The 14835-nt window shown below is 44.6% G+C and overlaps 1 protein-coding gene across 2 annotated transcripts in view; it reads right to left on the bottom strand.

The window, feature by feature from the left end:
* Window positions 1-14835, bottom strand: part of CCDC93 (CCC complex scaffolding subunit CCDC93) — an 88991-nt gene that overhangs the window by 27309 nt on the left and 46847 nt on the right. For both annotated transcript variants that reach the window (XM_082465835.1, XM_082465836.1), the window contains exons 12-13: window positions 4519-4635; window positions 2748-2810 (exon numbers count right to left, since the gene is read on the bottom strand). In XM_082465835.1, coding sequence (XP_082321961.1) covers window positions 2748-2810; window positions 4519-4635 — 180 coding nt within the window. The remainder of the gene's footprint in view (window positions 1-2747; window positions 2811-4518; window positions 4636-14835) is intronic.

Here is a 14835-nt window from a genome sequence, read left to right as displayed (position 1 = left end):
TATTAAAGAAAAACAAGTTAAAGAAGTTCTAAGAGTTCTAGCTGAAAATGGAAGACCAAACACAAGATGCAGCAAGCTCTCTTCTTGCCTCAAGTCCTAGAAAGTCCAGGTGATTCTGTTGGATCACAGGAGTTGAGTACCTCGGGGACAAGGAAGATGGCAGCAGAGAGGAAGGGCCTGTGGAGGACTGCCGTGTGGACCCAGAGGACGCAGGAAGGCCTGGGGTGCAGGGCTGGGGTCTGCATCAGGACGAGCCAGCGGGCTACGCAGTGAAGCCTGGCTCCCTTAACCCAAGAGCTGGCGCATGGGTCCCAGAGGCAGGGCAGCCCCCAGAGAGCTGGCAACACTCGGCAGCAGAGACGGTGCCCCAGCCCCGCACATCAGGTACCACTGGCTGATCCCACCAAACAGTAGGACCCACCCTTCCAGAATAGTCACTGCATAAAATGGACACAGAACCCATACAGTTGGTAACAGAAAAATTCAGAATCAACAGTAAGCACACCATGAAGAATTATCAAACATTTGAAGAAAGATATAACCATAAAAAATGTATCAATTCAACAAATGAATTCTGATCTGAAGGAATAGTTTATAGATCAAGAAAAACTTCAGACACAGTTACTGCCCTCAGAGAGGCAGGAGAGGATACTGCGTACTTAAAACAGAATGAACCTCTCACGTACAAAATCAAAGCTGTGATTGCTGAAATTGAAAGCGCACAGGCTAGAACCTGGGGGCCTCCGCTAACGCAGGGGCCTGCGGCAGCCCCCATCCCCCGGCCACACGTCAGGGCTCCCTTCTGTCCTCTACCTTCCGTGCTCCGCTTCACTTTTCCTAAGGTTACTGGGAAGGCAGATCTTGCCTGTTTTCCAGTGCTACCAGGTTATCCTGCAAGGCAGGTTTTGCTGAAAAGGTAAAACCCGGGCACACTGGCATGAAAGGGCTCAGCGTGCTCATCCTGCCCAGTCCTTGCCTTGAACAGATAAGAAGACTGAGGCCCAAAGGCAAAGTTCATTACTACTGATTCAGGTTCACAGTGTTCAGTATTCCGACCAAATCCGTCTTCTATATAAGTTGTTCAGCACTAGGTTTTGGATAGCCTCCCATTTTTCTAGACGGGAATCAGTTTGACTGCCCTCCTAGACAGCAAGCTCGCTAAGAGGTCATTGGTGCCAGACTGTTAGCCGTGGAATCTGAACGGCCCCTCGGCTTTAGTTTCTCCAGCTGCAGAACAGGGATATCAACAGTGTGTTGCCAGGGCTGTTATGAAGATTCAATGACTAATACAAATGATGTGCCCAGAGCACACCCAGCACACTGTAACGTTAGCTGCTACTGTTATGTGAGGATAGGAAGACTATCTCCTATTATTGACTTAACTCATACCTTCCACCTTTCTAGCACTTGTACGGGGCTCAAAAAATATTTGATTTAGTGCTTAATACCAAAAGTGACTTGATAGCCATTCTGGATTTATATCCTAAGACAAGTAAGTGTTTTGGGAAATTGATATCAAGATGTTTTGCCTTTAATCTCTTCCAGATTGTTATAGAAAGATGGATCCATGACTTGGCAAACTTCAAGCCAGGGACTGTGTAGCATGAAAAGTAAGACAGCCGCAGGGATTCCACCCCAGGAGTTTGCCATCTAATCCAGAAGGAATGGAGTCACAGAATAGTGTAAAGAAAGCTGATGTGTCCAAATGCAACACAGGCATCTTTAGAAAGAATTTTTTGAAAAATTCCTCTAATTGTCATCCTTGCGTCTGCCCTTTTCAAACATTCTGACAATAATTGAAGCCACCAGTCCAGCTCAGAATTACAAAGCTTTGTTGGGTTTATAGCAAAGCAGTGAACTAAGTGCTGCATACTGCTAGAGAAGTGACAATTTTAAAGGGGCAAATTTCATGTGAAATTAAAAAAAAAAAAATAGGGACTGCCTCGGCTTCAGAGATGCCTTTGAAGGCCAGTCCCGCTTCCACGTGGTCCAGAAAGCACTAGGTGGGGCCCTCGCGGCAAGACTCTTGTGAAGTACAGCTGTAGCCCGAGCACCAAAATCACAGTGGGGAGAGCTCTTCAGACCTGGGTGAGGATTAGCTTTCCATGGAAACAGGGACAGAAATAAAAAGAACTAAACTCCTCGCGTGACAGAGCTGGTATCACCAATGTTTGTTTTCCTCGCCTGGCTTCCGAGGCAGTCGCAAGCGGGAGGTAAGTATGCTGTGATGCTGATGGAGGACGGCACGGTCGCCATCTGGGTCAGGACACGGACCACGGGGTCAAACAGACCCGCAGCCCCTCTTCCATTCCGCCTAGGAGATCACCGGCAATTGTGAACAACAAATTACACCCTCTGTAGTCGTGTCATCTCACAAAAAGAAACCTTCTCACTCTCAAGGAATCCAGTGTTCTGGAGCAGGGGCCCTTTACCGTGAAAGACGCACCGTGTTCTTCAAAGTGGCCGCCCTGCCTGTCAGGCCCCCTGTCCTCAGGACGCTTCCCTGACCCTTGCAGCCCAAAGCGATCTCTCCCACCCAGACTCTGATGGCTTAGAACACGGCAGTGGGGATAAACTGATGGCTCGAGTCATGCACTACCATGTGACTGTCCTTTGTCCCCAGATGGGCCTGAGCCCTGAGGAGGGGATGGTGACCCCTCCACATGGACTGATGACGCAGGCATCCCATCAGCAGTGCAGGTCAAACGACTACCAGCAAGACCCATGGAGGAAGGAAAGCCGCTCACCTCTGTCAGGGTTTTCTTTTCTTCCTCGTATCTGGCCTGTAGGTCGGAATGACTTGCCTGCAGCTGTAAATGAAAGATAAAAGACATCTGTTCTCATTTGATCCTCACAATGGCACAGATATGGGAGGTATCCGCATTTCACAGATGAGAAAAGGGAAGCCCAGAAAGATTTAAACTAAACAAATATGCACGTTTTTGACTCAATTAGCACCAACTACATGTCAGGTGACATACTAGGTTTTCTGCGTAAATCGTAACAGTGAATCCTTACTAAATTCAATGGACGAAGACATTATCCTTATTTAACAGATGAGGAAATAAAGACTCAGAGGGGTTAAGTTACTTTACTAAAGTTTCGTAGCTGATAACTGATAAGGCCTGGGTTCAAATTCAGGTCTGACTTCTTTGTATGGCTACAATCACTTCAGTTAACAAACCTGCCCGTTCACAGGATACAAACTGCATTGCTGCACTCGAGATGCTAGCATAGAATTTGACTGGATGGCAAACAATGCCAGATAGAAGAAAGGATTCAGGACTTCAACATGAAGAGAAAGAAAATGAACTACCTTTACTGCTCCAAGTTATACAATCGTAAATTTATATCTCAAAAATGTCATTTCCCTTTTCCTTACAAAAAAAGTATATCTTTTTTTAAAAAAATTAATTAATTAATTAATTAATTTTTGGCTGTGTTGGGTCTTCGTTTCTGTGCGAGGGCTTTCTCTCGTTGTGGCAAGTGGGGGCCACTCCTCATCGCGGTGCGTGGACCTCTCACTGTCACGGCCTCTCTTGTTGCGGAGCACAGGCTCCAGACGCGCAGGCTCAGTAGTTGTGGCTCACGGGCCTAGTTGCTCTGCGGCATGTGGGATCTTCCCGGACCAGGGCTCGAACCTGTGTCCCCTGCGTTGGCAGGCGGATTCTTAACCACTGTGCCACCAGGGAAGTCCCTGAATGAGTTAATTTTGAAAAGCACTTTGTAATTACCCTAAAAAAACCTTCTTAGTAGACATTACTATTACTGACACAGAGATATCTGTGATAAAATAAGTGAAAAACAAACTCAATTTTTATAACCAGACAACCCCCTCTCCCCAGGTGAATGAGCATATATAAGAGCTTGCAAAGCCTAGGAAACAGTGGGTTGCTCTAGGGAACGGGGCTGGGCGACAGTACAAGGGGATTCCCATTTTTAACTTCATACAGTTCTATACTATTTTGTTTATTTACAGTGAGCTTGTATTATCCCTATAATTTAAAATTAATGAGCTGAAGCATTTAAATTTATAAAGACAGAAAAAAATGATGTTATATTTGTCTAGAGTATGTCTCCTCATCAGAGAGCAGAGATCGTAACTTGCTCTTCTTTCACCACCACGGCCTAGTTCAGTGCCCAGCACAGCGGTGCTCAGCTAATCTTTGTGAATTAATAAACGCTCTTCTTGCCCTGTGATCTTCTTCTAGAACAGAGGTTGGCAAATATTCTCTGTAAAGGGCCAGACAGTAAATACTTTAGGCTCTGTAGGTCTCACTGGAGCTTGAAAGAAGCCACAGAACATATGTAAACAAGTGAGTGAGCATGTATTCCAATAAAACTATTTACAAAAACAGGTGGCGGCTGGACTGCCCAAGGGCCTGCGAGTGCCGACCCCTGTTCTGGAATCTCCTTTGACCATTCTGACATGGAGATCTTAACTCCTTCCCCAGTTTCTCTCTTCTTGAAGAATGGTTTTATTTTACTTGAATAAAATTATGAAAAGAAAACACTCACCTCTTCCAGTTGTTTGGTCTTCTGCAGAATCTGCTTGTTCAAGGAAATCACTTTATGACGATGTAGTTGGGAGGTTCCTAATTTTTCTGGACTTTCTTCAGCTGATAGCTCAGACTGCTGTGGGAAACAGACGGAAGACCCAAAGGCTTTAATGAGCCCACCCCAGTGCATTAAGACAGCCCTGTCCCTGCTCAGTCTGGGCAGAACACTACTGGGCAGCCGGTCACAACCAAGCCAGTGGGGCCCTGGGGTCCAGTGCAAAACCCAATTCAGAGAAGAAGATTTTGACCCAACGACCAAAAGCCCTATCAAGAGAGTCTACATTCCTGGCAGAGTGAACAGCATGTGCAGAAGCACAGGGATATATAACTGCGGTTAGGTTGATAGCACATAAGCAATAGGTCCTCATCAAAGGGTCTCAAATAGAGGAATAACATGGTCATCTTAGTATCTTCATTAAGACCATTCTGCAGTTATCCAGAATGATGAATTGATTCACTTTCATCAAAGTATTATAAACATATGGTTAAAAAGTTTAACCATTCGGAAGCACTTACAATGAAAAGAAACAGTCTCTCTCTCACCTTATTCTCCCCATCCACGGGCCCATTTCTTATTTCTATTCCTCTGGTGTTCACAGAGGATAGATTTGAGAGGGGTGAGAGTTGCTGAGAGGGGCCAGGAGGAAGGTGCTGAAATTGTGTAAATGACGAAGGGACGGAGAAGAAGGGCTGGACAGGACGTAGAGACTGTCGGGACGGGAGGTGAGGAAGGGAGAGATTTCTGGTTGGGGTGATGAGATGAACGTAGCAACGTTACCAAGAAACCATGCAAAGAAGGGGGCAGCTTGGCGCAGATACTGAAAACAAACACTTGCCTCAAGACCCCAGAGAGGGAAGTCCCAGGAACAAGAAACAAGAAGTTTGACCCTATTCCAATAGGCATCTTTAAAACACTTCTTGGGTGATCACAGAATAGACAGCTTCATTGACCAGCCAATGAACACCCATTATAACCACACGGCCTTCTTTACTGGAAGTACCCCTAATTCCAAGCTAATCACTGATTTTAAGCCCAAGCACAATGAAACTGTATGAATATCTGATTTTCCCTGCATGTTTTAACAGTGATCATGAGCTTCAAAGTTTTGGAAGGTTTACCTCTGGTGGAAAGAGACAGAAAAGTGAGACGGAGAAGAAACTGGATGGTACAGTCACCACTTATCTTGGTTAAGGATTTCCCTGAATAAGTCAGAGGCACTATTAATAGAGGATAAGTTTTTTGCTGCTTAATGACTCTGGAGGTGGGAGTCAACCAGCAAGATACGGCTGCATAAAATGGCAGGAAACATAATTTTCTACCTTGTGAGCTGCTAGGCCATAAAGGAGAACCAGGCATTACAGACTAGCTAGCCTTGAGACCGGGGATCTTTGGAGAATGTCAACTAACACACTCCAGCTTATCTGAATTTCTTCAAATTGGAGTTAACTTTTAAAATGCAATTAACTTTGGGCACATCAAGATATTTACAACCTGCAGTCAAGGGAAGGAGAACTGTTCCTGAAGATTATTTGAGAGCATAAAAAAAGGGGGAAAAGGAACGAGCACTCCCTCTTGATTTTCCAACCACTTGTCAGAAACATAATTATAATTAACTGATTATATCTCCTCCACTTTGACTACATCATCCTGAACTATGTTATCAATTTGGCCACTTTTGTCTGTTATATATTTAGTAGCTTTCTTCTTATAGTTCATTTCAGATTTGGGTTTTAACATCCAGCTTAGATTCCCTTGATACTGATTTCCAAAATGTCACTGGCATATCCTCAGAGCGTTCTGCTTTACTAGCAGAATTACGTAAACCTTCCATCTCATGATTTATTGATGTTTGAAATGGAATTAATTCCCCAATCATAGGAACTACCCCACGTGGTATGTCTCTATGTTTGATGTCAGGATTATCTTGAGTGCCCTGACCTCCTCTGGCCGTCTCTCTGGCTTCGGATCAGGTCAAGCTGTGGGCAAGCAGGCTCCAGGGGGTCCACGTCTCGGTCACCTCCCGGTGAGACCTCCCTCCTCCGGTCTGTGGGGGTGAGGGGTAGGCACATACTCATTCAGTGCTGTCCTGCACCTTTGGCATGAGTTGGATGATGTCTCCACCTCTTAGCATGCCTTCCTGCTGAGAAACTGCTTTTACGGCCAAGGTCCCAAAAGAATGAAAACTGCATTTCCCACCCAGCTTCCACGCCCTCTCATCAGTGTACCTGGCAACACGCACAGCTTTGTTTAAGACTATGACCTGTGACTTCACTTCCAAGAACCCTTCCTGCAGGAAAACCAGTAGCTAGCTTGCAACCTGGAAAGAGGACTTCCAGGCTAGCTGGCTATTCCTCCCCACTGCCCCTGCCTCTCTCTCAATTTAAATTTTTAGCCACATGGTCCCTTAAGATCCTTTCAGGCGGTCTTTGAGGTCAAAATCCTTTTCATAATGATACTAGGATATGATTTTTTCTTCACTCATTCTCTCATGATTGTACAGTGAAATTTTCCAGCTGTTATATGACATGTGACAGTATCACTGTTCTGATGTTAATATGTAATGCATTTATCATTGTTATTTGTCAATGAACTAATATGTAAGTTTTTAGGACCTCCTCAGTAATTTTTAAGGGTCCTTATAGGGTCCTGAAACTAAAAATTTTGAGAAGCATTACTTTAAGGGGCTGGCTCTCTTGGGAATCTACTCACTGTCTGGGGCAGCCTCATTACCCTGACTCCAGCCAATGCAGTGGGCCCACCCACGATACTGAGAGGGGACGCGCTTTCTGATTCCACCCTCACTAGACAGCTGCTTCAACCAGCCAGAGAGAAAATACTTGTAGTGCACCGAAAGGATGCTCAAGTCTCCATACAAACTTACGATTACATCTCTGTTATGACAGTGTACGTCCCAAGCAAACATGGGCTTTCAAAATCCTTTCTCTTGCTGCTAGGTAGCAATTCTCATTGCTCTGTGCGGCCCCTTAAACGTGCATCTGCGAAGCACTAATGTACATGTCAGGCTATTAAGTGCCATTTCCGCATCTGACATTTCTCCAGTGCAATTAAAATGAATAATATGCACATGAACTGGCCCACAGTACACGTAAATGTGTGAATTCCTCCATCTGCCTGAGTCTAGAGACGGTGCTGTGCAAACTGCTTTATTTAATGGGAAGTTATTTGTGTAACAGAAAAAAATCATTTATTCCAGAGCTGAAACTGAAGAGAGTTCTTAACCTAGTCAACGGAGAGCTGATTGCTCTATATTTCAAACACACTTTTTATTAAGGAACTGAAACTTTTCATTTCTTTCAAATACCCTCCTCAAAGCCAAAAGAACTGGACCGATGAAGGCAGAAACAACAGGCCTTTGAGACAGTATGGCTCATCTGGCATTCTGTTCACTGACAGTCACAGTGGGAAGAGAACTAACGATCACCAAGTTGGATGCTAAAGGATGAAACAAAGTTGGACAGACGGAGAAAGGAGAACGGGCTTTACAGTCAATCCTGGACAGAAAAAAATTAAGTCCCCGGGTTATATTAACTGATTTTTACTTGAAAAGCCCAACATCTCTCAAAGAATGCCAACCATCTAGAAATATTCCTTTGTGTTTACATTAGAGCAGGGGCTAAAGTGCCAATCTAATTTTGTTCAACAATTTCAGATTAAGAACGTGCTTTCAAAGCCACAGCGTGGATTAAGATGACTTCTAGTGCAGATTCAATGTTTTCTAATAACTGACAGATGTTTGCAATTTCTGTTCTTAGGGGAACCAGATATAAATGTCACTCGATAATATTAGTCCAGTTCAAAATAGTAAATTCCTAAGAGAAACAAAAAAATGATTACTTTAGCTAAAACTATATACTTTCATAATGAAAGAGACCCAAAAGGTTATCTACATATCAACCTTCCTAATACACGAATCTCTCCTATGTCATCCCTCTCACATTCCCCCACTGAAATATGGTTACTAAGCTGTCAATAATAAAAGATCCTTATCTCATGAGAGTGCCACAAGTTCTCCATACTGAATAGATGAACTTCAGTTTCTGGACTTTGACAAACCCTCCCACTGAAAACAAGTAAACAGACAATATATTTATTTTTTTTAGTCTTAAAAAAAAATCTATCTATGTGCTAGCAAGAATGTAAGAAATCCTAAAAGGCCAAAAAGTTAGTAAAAGTGGGAATCCAAGAGGTAGGTGTACCCATGGAGGTTGGCTTTTTTCTTGAGAGTACTTGCCAAAACCAGTTGATCTCAGGCTTTGATTTTTACAACTCAACAACTGCTTTGCATAATCCTTGACACGGACGTAGGAGGAAAAAAAAAATCTGCAATGAGATTCTGTGACAACAGATTTGCCCTCATGCAGTTCTATAATCTAAATTCACACACTACCTGGATGGTCCAAAAAAGCTACAAGTCAAGACTGTGTGTACAATGGGCCTGAGCTGGGGTGTGCCCAAATGAGTGTCAGAGCAAAGGAAAATCCTCTCTGGAAGAAAAGAGCTTCAACTCTAGGTCTCAAAGAATTTCTACAGATAAATTTCCAAGCAGTATGAACTGATAGTCAAAAATCAAAAGCACACATGAAGTCAAAGCATCACGAGAAAAAGCTGGCAGAAACGAACAGCAGAAACGGACCTGCAAACTCACACACACATACCCATTCCTCCCGGAAGCCACAGAGATAAAGTGTAATCACTCTTGCATAACAGTCCAACTTTTCTAACAAAGAAGCATCCACAGCTCTGTCTTCTCTCCTTTTCATAATAAGATGTCAGCTCCTTTCACCATCTTGGCTATCCCCTGGACATACCCTAGCTCATAATCCTTTTCGAGCGTTCCCAATGGAATCTGAGCACTGCAGACAGGATGGGATCATTCACTTTCCCTGATCTACACTCTGCTCCCATTAATGAAACCAGATACATAAATGTGCTTTTCAATATTCTTGACTCCCACTAACGAAGTCCCATGCATTTCAAAGACCCATATTCATGTAAACTTGCTGAGTCTAATGCACAGCTCTGGGTCCCAAGGTGAGCAATACAGTCTATCTGCCCAGAATGCAGCTAATATTTAGGAGGTGTGAACAAAATCCAAAACCTCTCACTTTTACCCCATGAACTAATGTCAGATCGGACGGCATCCTCATCAAATCCTCAACTGGTATGACTGATTTTTCTGAAATAAAATAGTTCACTCTTACCTTCCTTAAAAAATGAATTTATTTGTTTGGGCTTAACATTTCAGTCTAAGATATTTTTGAATGTTGATTCTATTCTCCAATCTATTAGCCACCTTTTTTATTCTAGCTTTAAATGACGTTTAAATCTGACGAAGCTAATTCCTATGTCTTTATCCAAATTGATAAAGACCTGAAAGGTATAGGTTATGCTGTGTGACTTGAGACAATCCCCCCAGGTCAACAACTCATTAGCTAGTATCATTCTCTTCGCTGTTAGTTTCCGTGTTACATAACTCAGAATTTAGGAAATCTTGGAGCAGTTTGGAGGCACAAACATATTAGCATACTCTCTCCAGATATACAGGGTTCCTTCATCTCCAAATTCTGATTGTTTTAAATCTCTCTCCCCACCTTCCTTTGTTTCATCAGCTAACCCTTACTGGGGCACAGTGGTAGGCACTGGAAACATGGGAAAAGACACAGATCTCACGGTCTAGTCAGGTAACACCCGCTCATCCATAAAGGTGCTGTACCCGCCACATTCTCCCCAAGCCTCCATCGTGACAGAGCAAGAGAGAGTTCTGAAAGCTCTTCTCGTTCCTTCTTCTTCCTCCCTTCCTTTTTTCCTTCCTTCAACAGATGTTTATGAAAACCCCATTATGTTAGGCACAGGGCATGTACAACGCGCCCAGCCCTGGCTGACAGCACACATTCTAGTCCTGGGAGACAGGCAGAGACAAATGAAATAGTGCCTTGTGAGCAGTGCTATGAAGGAGACGACAAGGAGCTGACCCACACATCAGAGAAAAGCCTTGGGAAGGAGAGGCACCCGTAACTACGGGCGAGCGTTATTATGTGCCAGGCAACAGGAACACAGAGATGAAAGATGAAATCTTGGCCCTCCAGAACTTTACAGATTTAGAATATGACCTGTCTAACATCTGTGACCTTAAGTGAAGAAATGGAGCATAGAAGGAAGGGGCTTAAAAATCCTCCCCGACCTCGTCCCCCCCTCCCCAATCCCAACCTGGGTTTTTCCATCTGTGGCCACAGTAGGAGGGCCCTGAGAGGGCACCTCCTCCCCTGTACTGCACTTCTTCCCCAACCCTACGTGCTAATGCGGCTAGAAGAAGAGTTTTTTGGGTGGGGCTAGGTGATGAGATTAGAATCATTCATACCTAAGCTTATTAGAAATCACACTGGTTCCAGCTCAGCTCAGGACAGATTCTCTAATGAAAGTCAGGGTCTCCTAGTTGCTAAGCACCCCATGACCTTCTTATGCAGGCAAGGTCCCTGTGCTGGACAGGAAAGTTTCCAAAACCTATTGAGAAAAAGAATATCCTCCACAAATAAGTCCCCTGATGACCCAAAATGCATCTCATCTTAAAATAAGATCAAGATGTTGACAGTCTTCTGGCTAGGATGTTACACTCTGGAGAGCTGGATGAGAATATTTTAATGTGGCATTTTCCAGTGATATGAAAAGCCACTCACATACCGCAAACAGAAAATCCCACAGTTTTTAGTAGCTTAGGTGTGACTGTGTGTGAGTGTTTGGGCTGCGTCAGTTTCTTTTTTTTTTACTTATTTGTGTGGTTAGTTCCCAACAGGACCCGGCCTCTTCACTCCACTCGGCCCAAGTGGGCAGTCAGACAGTGGGAGAGTCTAAAGAGGCTTGGTCACTGCAAAGCCTGGGAGGCAGACACTAAAGATGGCCAAGGAGGCCGTCACTGCTGCCCCCTGAGGACGCCTGCCACAGAGACAGGTTTCAAAGTCAGACAGTCCTGTATGCAAACCTGGAACTTATTAGCTGCATGGTAGTAGACAAGCTACTTAACCCCCGTGATGATCATCCCATCTGCAAAACAGATATAATATCACATGCTTACGTACTGAGCACCAACACTGCCAGGTGCTTGGTGAGGCTCCGAGGCTACAGAGGAGAGTAAAGTGTGGCCCACGCACACATAAACAGGTAGCTTCAATTGCACGTGAATAAGTATCAACATAATGATGCAGGAAGGCACAGGATTACAAGCAAGGAGGCAGCATGCTCTTCTGAAATTAAATAAGAAAGTGGTACAAAAAGTACCTGGAACGGAGCTCGATCAAGATGGTGAAGTAGAAGTGGAACTCACCTCTCCCATGAACACATCCAAAACACACCTGCAGGCGGAACAGTTCTCACTGAAAACTAACTGGAAACTGGCAGAAAGACTCCTGTACAACCAAGGCTGTAAGAAAGGTCCGCACGGCATCGGGCAGGAAGGGAAGAAAAGCAATCAGGTCGGGTCCCTGGGGAAGGGACTCAGAGGAAAAGGGAGGTTACATGGGCGGAGACCCACCCTGGGGGGGGAGCAGTTCAAGCCGCATGCTGGGCTCCCCGTTCCCGGGGTCCAGCACCGGGAAGACGAGCCCCTCGAGCTGACTGGAGCGCCAGTGGGACGGACAAACAGGAGGGCTGTGGGAAGCCTGCACTCTGCTCGTGAGAAGCACGTCTGCGGTGGCTTGCTCTCAGGGCAGGGTGCAGGGCGGACGGAGGGCTGCTCCAGTGGCTGCCTCGTTTCCCACCCCGGCACGTGCCCCAGCCTGAGACACGTGAACACCCCAGCCCAGCTGACTTCACATCGCAGCTCCACAGTGCACTGAGGGCCGTCACGACGGGGGAGGGAGCTCGGCCACTGCTGGCACTCGCTCAGCCAGCACATCAGAAGCAGCCCTCCTCTCTGACGGCACCTGGACTCCACAGCCCCCACCCCGATAGAGACCGAGAGCCCACACGGGCCCCATCTGCCCTGTGGCATGGCTCCACAACAGGGCGGGGGAGGCAGAGGCTGGGGGCAGGGGCTGGCTGTGAGGGACAAAGAAGACGTGGCCCCGAGGCTGCGTCTGAGCAGGGTGGGAGCAGCCACTGCGGCGCTTGCACAGGCGGCTCAGGGAAGCAGCCCTGACCTCTGTCTGTGGCTGGGTCGCCACAGCCCGCGCCCCATCATGAGCCGAGAGCCCACACAGGCCCCTCTCGCTCCAGCACTGCTCCCCCGTCTGGGGCAAGGGTCCCAGTGCTGAGAAAGGGGAGAGCACACACTTAAAGGGAACAGAGCCGGCTTAGAGCCAACCCTCAGGGCTTCTGCTACAGCAACTGCGGATCTGCCCCTGCCCCTGATAGGGCAGTAACGGCCACAGAGCAGAGGGGAAGCCTGAGCTCACAGCTGGCTCCAGCTTTAGCCCCTCCATCTACAGCTCCACCTTCTACCAAGGTGAGAGCTGCCAGCACACCCTGAGGAAAGATGTGACTTGCTTTGAGGTCAAATCCAGCTCTCCCAGCAAAGGCAGGAGGCAAATGTAGTCTGTATAGGGACACTGCCACATAAGGACACCCTTCAGGACTGTAACAGATAACTACTGTCTCATGTAAGTTCATAGAGGCAGAGAAAGTTAAGCAAAATGAGAAGGCAGAGGAACTGGTCTCAATTGAAAGAGCAAGAGAAACCCTTGAAAAAATAAATAATGAAATAGAAGTAAACAAATTACCAGATAAAGAATTCAAAGCATTAGTAATAAAAAAGCTAACTGAATTAGGGAAAAGAATAGATGAACACAGTGAGAATTTTAACAAGGAACTAGAAAATATAAAAAAGAACCAGTCAGAAGTGAAAAATACAATAACAAATGAAAAACACTATAAGGAATTAATAGCAGACTAAGTGATACAGAAGGACGCATAAGTGATCTGGAAGATACAATTATGGAAGTCACCCACTTAGAACAGCAAAAAGAAAAAACCAAATATGAAAAAATGAGAACAGTTTAAAAGATCTCTGAGATAACACCAGGCATTACCAACTTTCACACTGTAGGGGTCCCAGTAGGAGAAGGGAGCCAAAAACATATTTGATGAAATTATGGTTGAAAAATTCCCAAACCTGATGAAGGAAACAGATATTAAGGTACAGGAAGCACAGAGGGTCCCAACCAAGATGAACTCAATCAGACCCATGCCAAGACATAGCATAATTAAAATGGCAAAATTTAAAAATTAAGAGAGAATTCTAAAGGCAGCAAGAGAAAAACAGAGTCATATACAAGGCTATCAGCTGATTTTTCTGCAGAAACTTTGCAAGATAGAGGGAGTGGCACGATATACTCAAAATGCTGAGAGGGAAAAACCTGCAAACCAGGATACTCTACCCAACAAGTTTATCATTTAGAATTGAAGGAGAAACAAAGAACTTCTCTGATAAGCAAAAACTAAGAGAGTTCATCAATGCTAAACCTACCCTAAATGAAATGTTAAAGGGTCTTCTCTAAGTGGAAAAGAAAAGTCTGTAACAAGAAGTAAGAATCTACAGAAAAGGAAAAATCCAACTAGGAAAGGCCTCAGTGAGGGCTGAGGATCAACCACTTAAATAAGCTAGTATGAAGATTAAAGACAAAAAACTGGAAAAGCAACTATGACTACAGTAAATGGTGAAGGGATAGACCTGAAGATGTAAAATGTGACATCAAACCCACAAAACGTGCGGGAGGGGAGTAAAAAAAGGTAGATCTTTTAGAATGTGTTTGGACTTAAATGACTATCAGTTTACAACAAGTATCAATAGATACAGTTATAAGCCAAGATATATGAACCCCATGGTAACCACAAATCAAAAACTGGCAATAGATACACAAAAACTAGAAGGAAACACAAGCATACTACTAAAGAACCACATGGGAAGAAACAAGAAGAAGAAGAAATGAACAGAGAAGAACTATAAAAACAAAAGGGAAACAAGTAATAAAACAGAAATAAGTACATACTTATCAATAATTAATTTAAATGTCCAGGGACTAAATGTTCCAATCAGAAGACATAGGGTAGATGACTGGATTAAAAAAAAAAAAAAAGACCCATTTATATACTGTTTACAAGAGACTCACTTCAGAGCTAAAGACATATACAGACTGAAAATGAGGGGATGGAAAAAGATATTTTATGCAAATGGAAATGACAGGAAAGTAGGTGTAACAATACTCGTATCAGACAAAATAGACTTTAAAACAAAGTCTATAACAAAAGACAAAGAAGGGCACT

This window comes from Balaenoptera physalus (assembly GCF_965194825.1).
Source record: "Balaenoptera physalus genome assembly, chromosome: 6".
Taxonomy (NCBI): domain Eukaryota; kingdom Metazoa; phylum Chordata; class Mammalia; order Artiodactyla; family Balaenopteridae; genus Balaenoptera; species Balaenoptera physalus.
The sequence above is the reverse complement of the archived record's forward strand: the minus strand, read 5'-3'. Positions and strand labels throughout refer to the sequence as shown.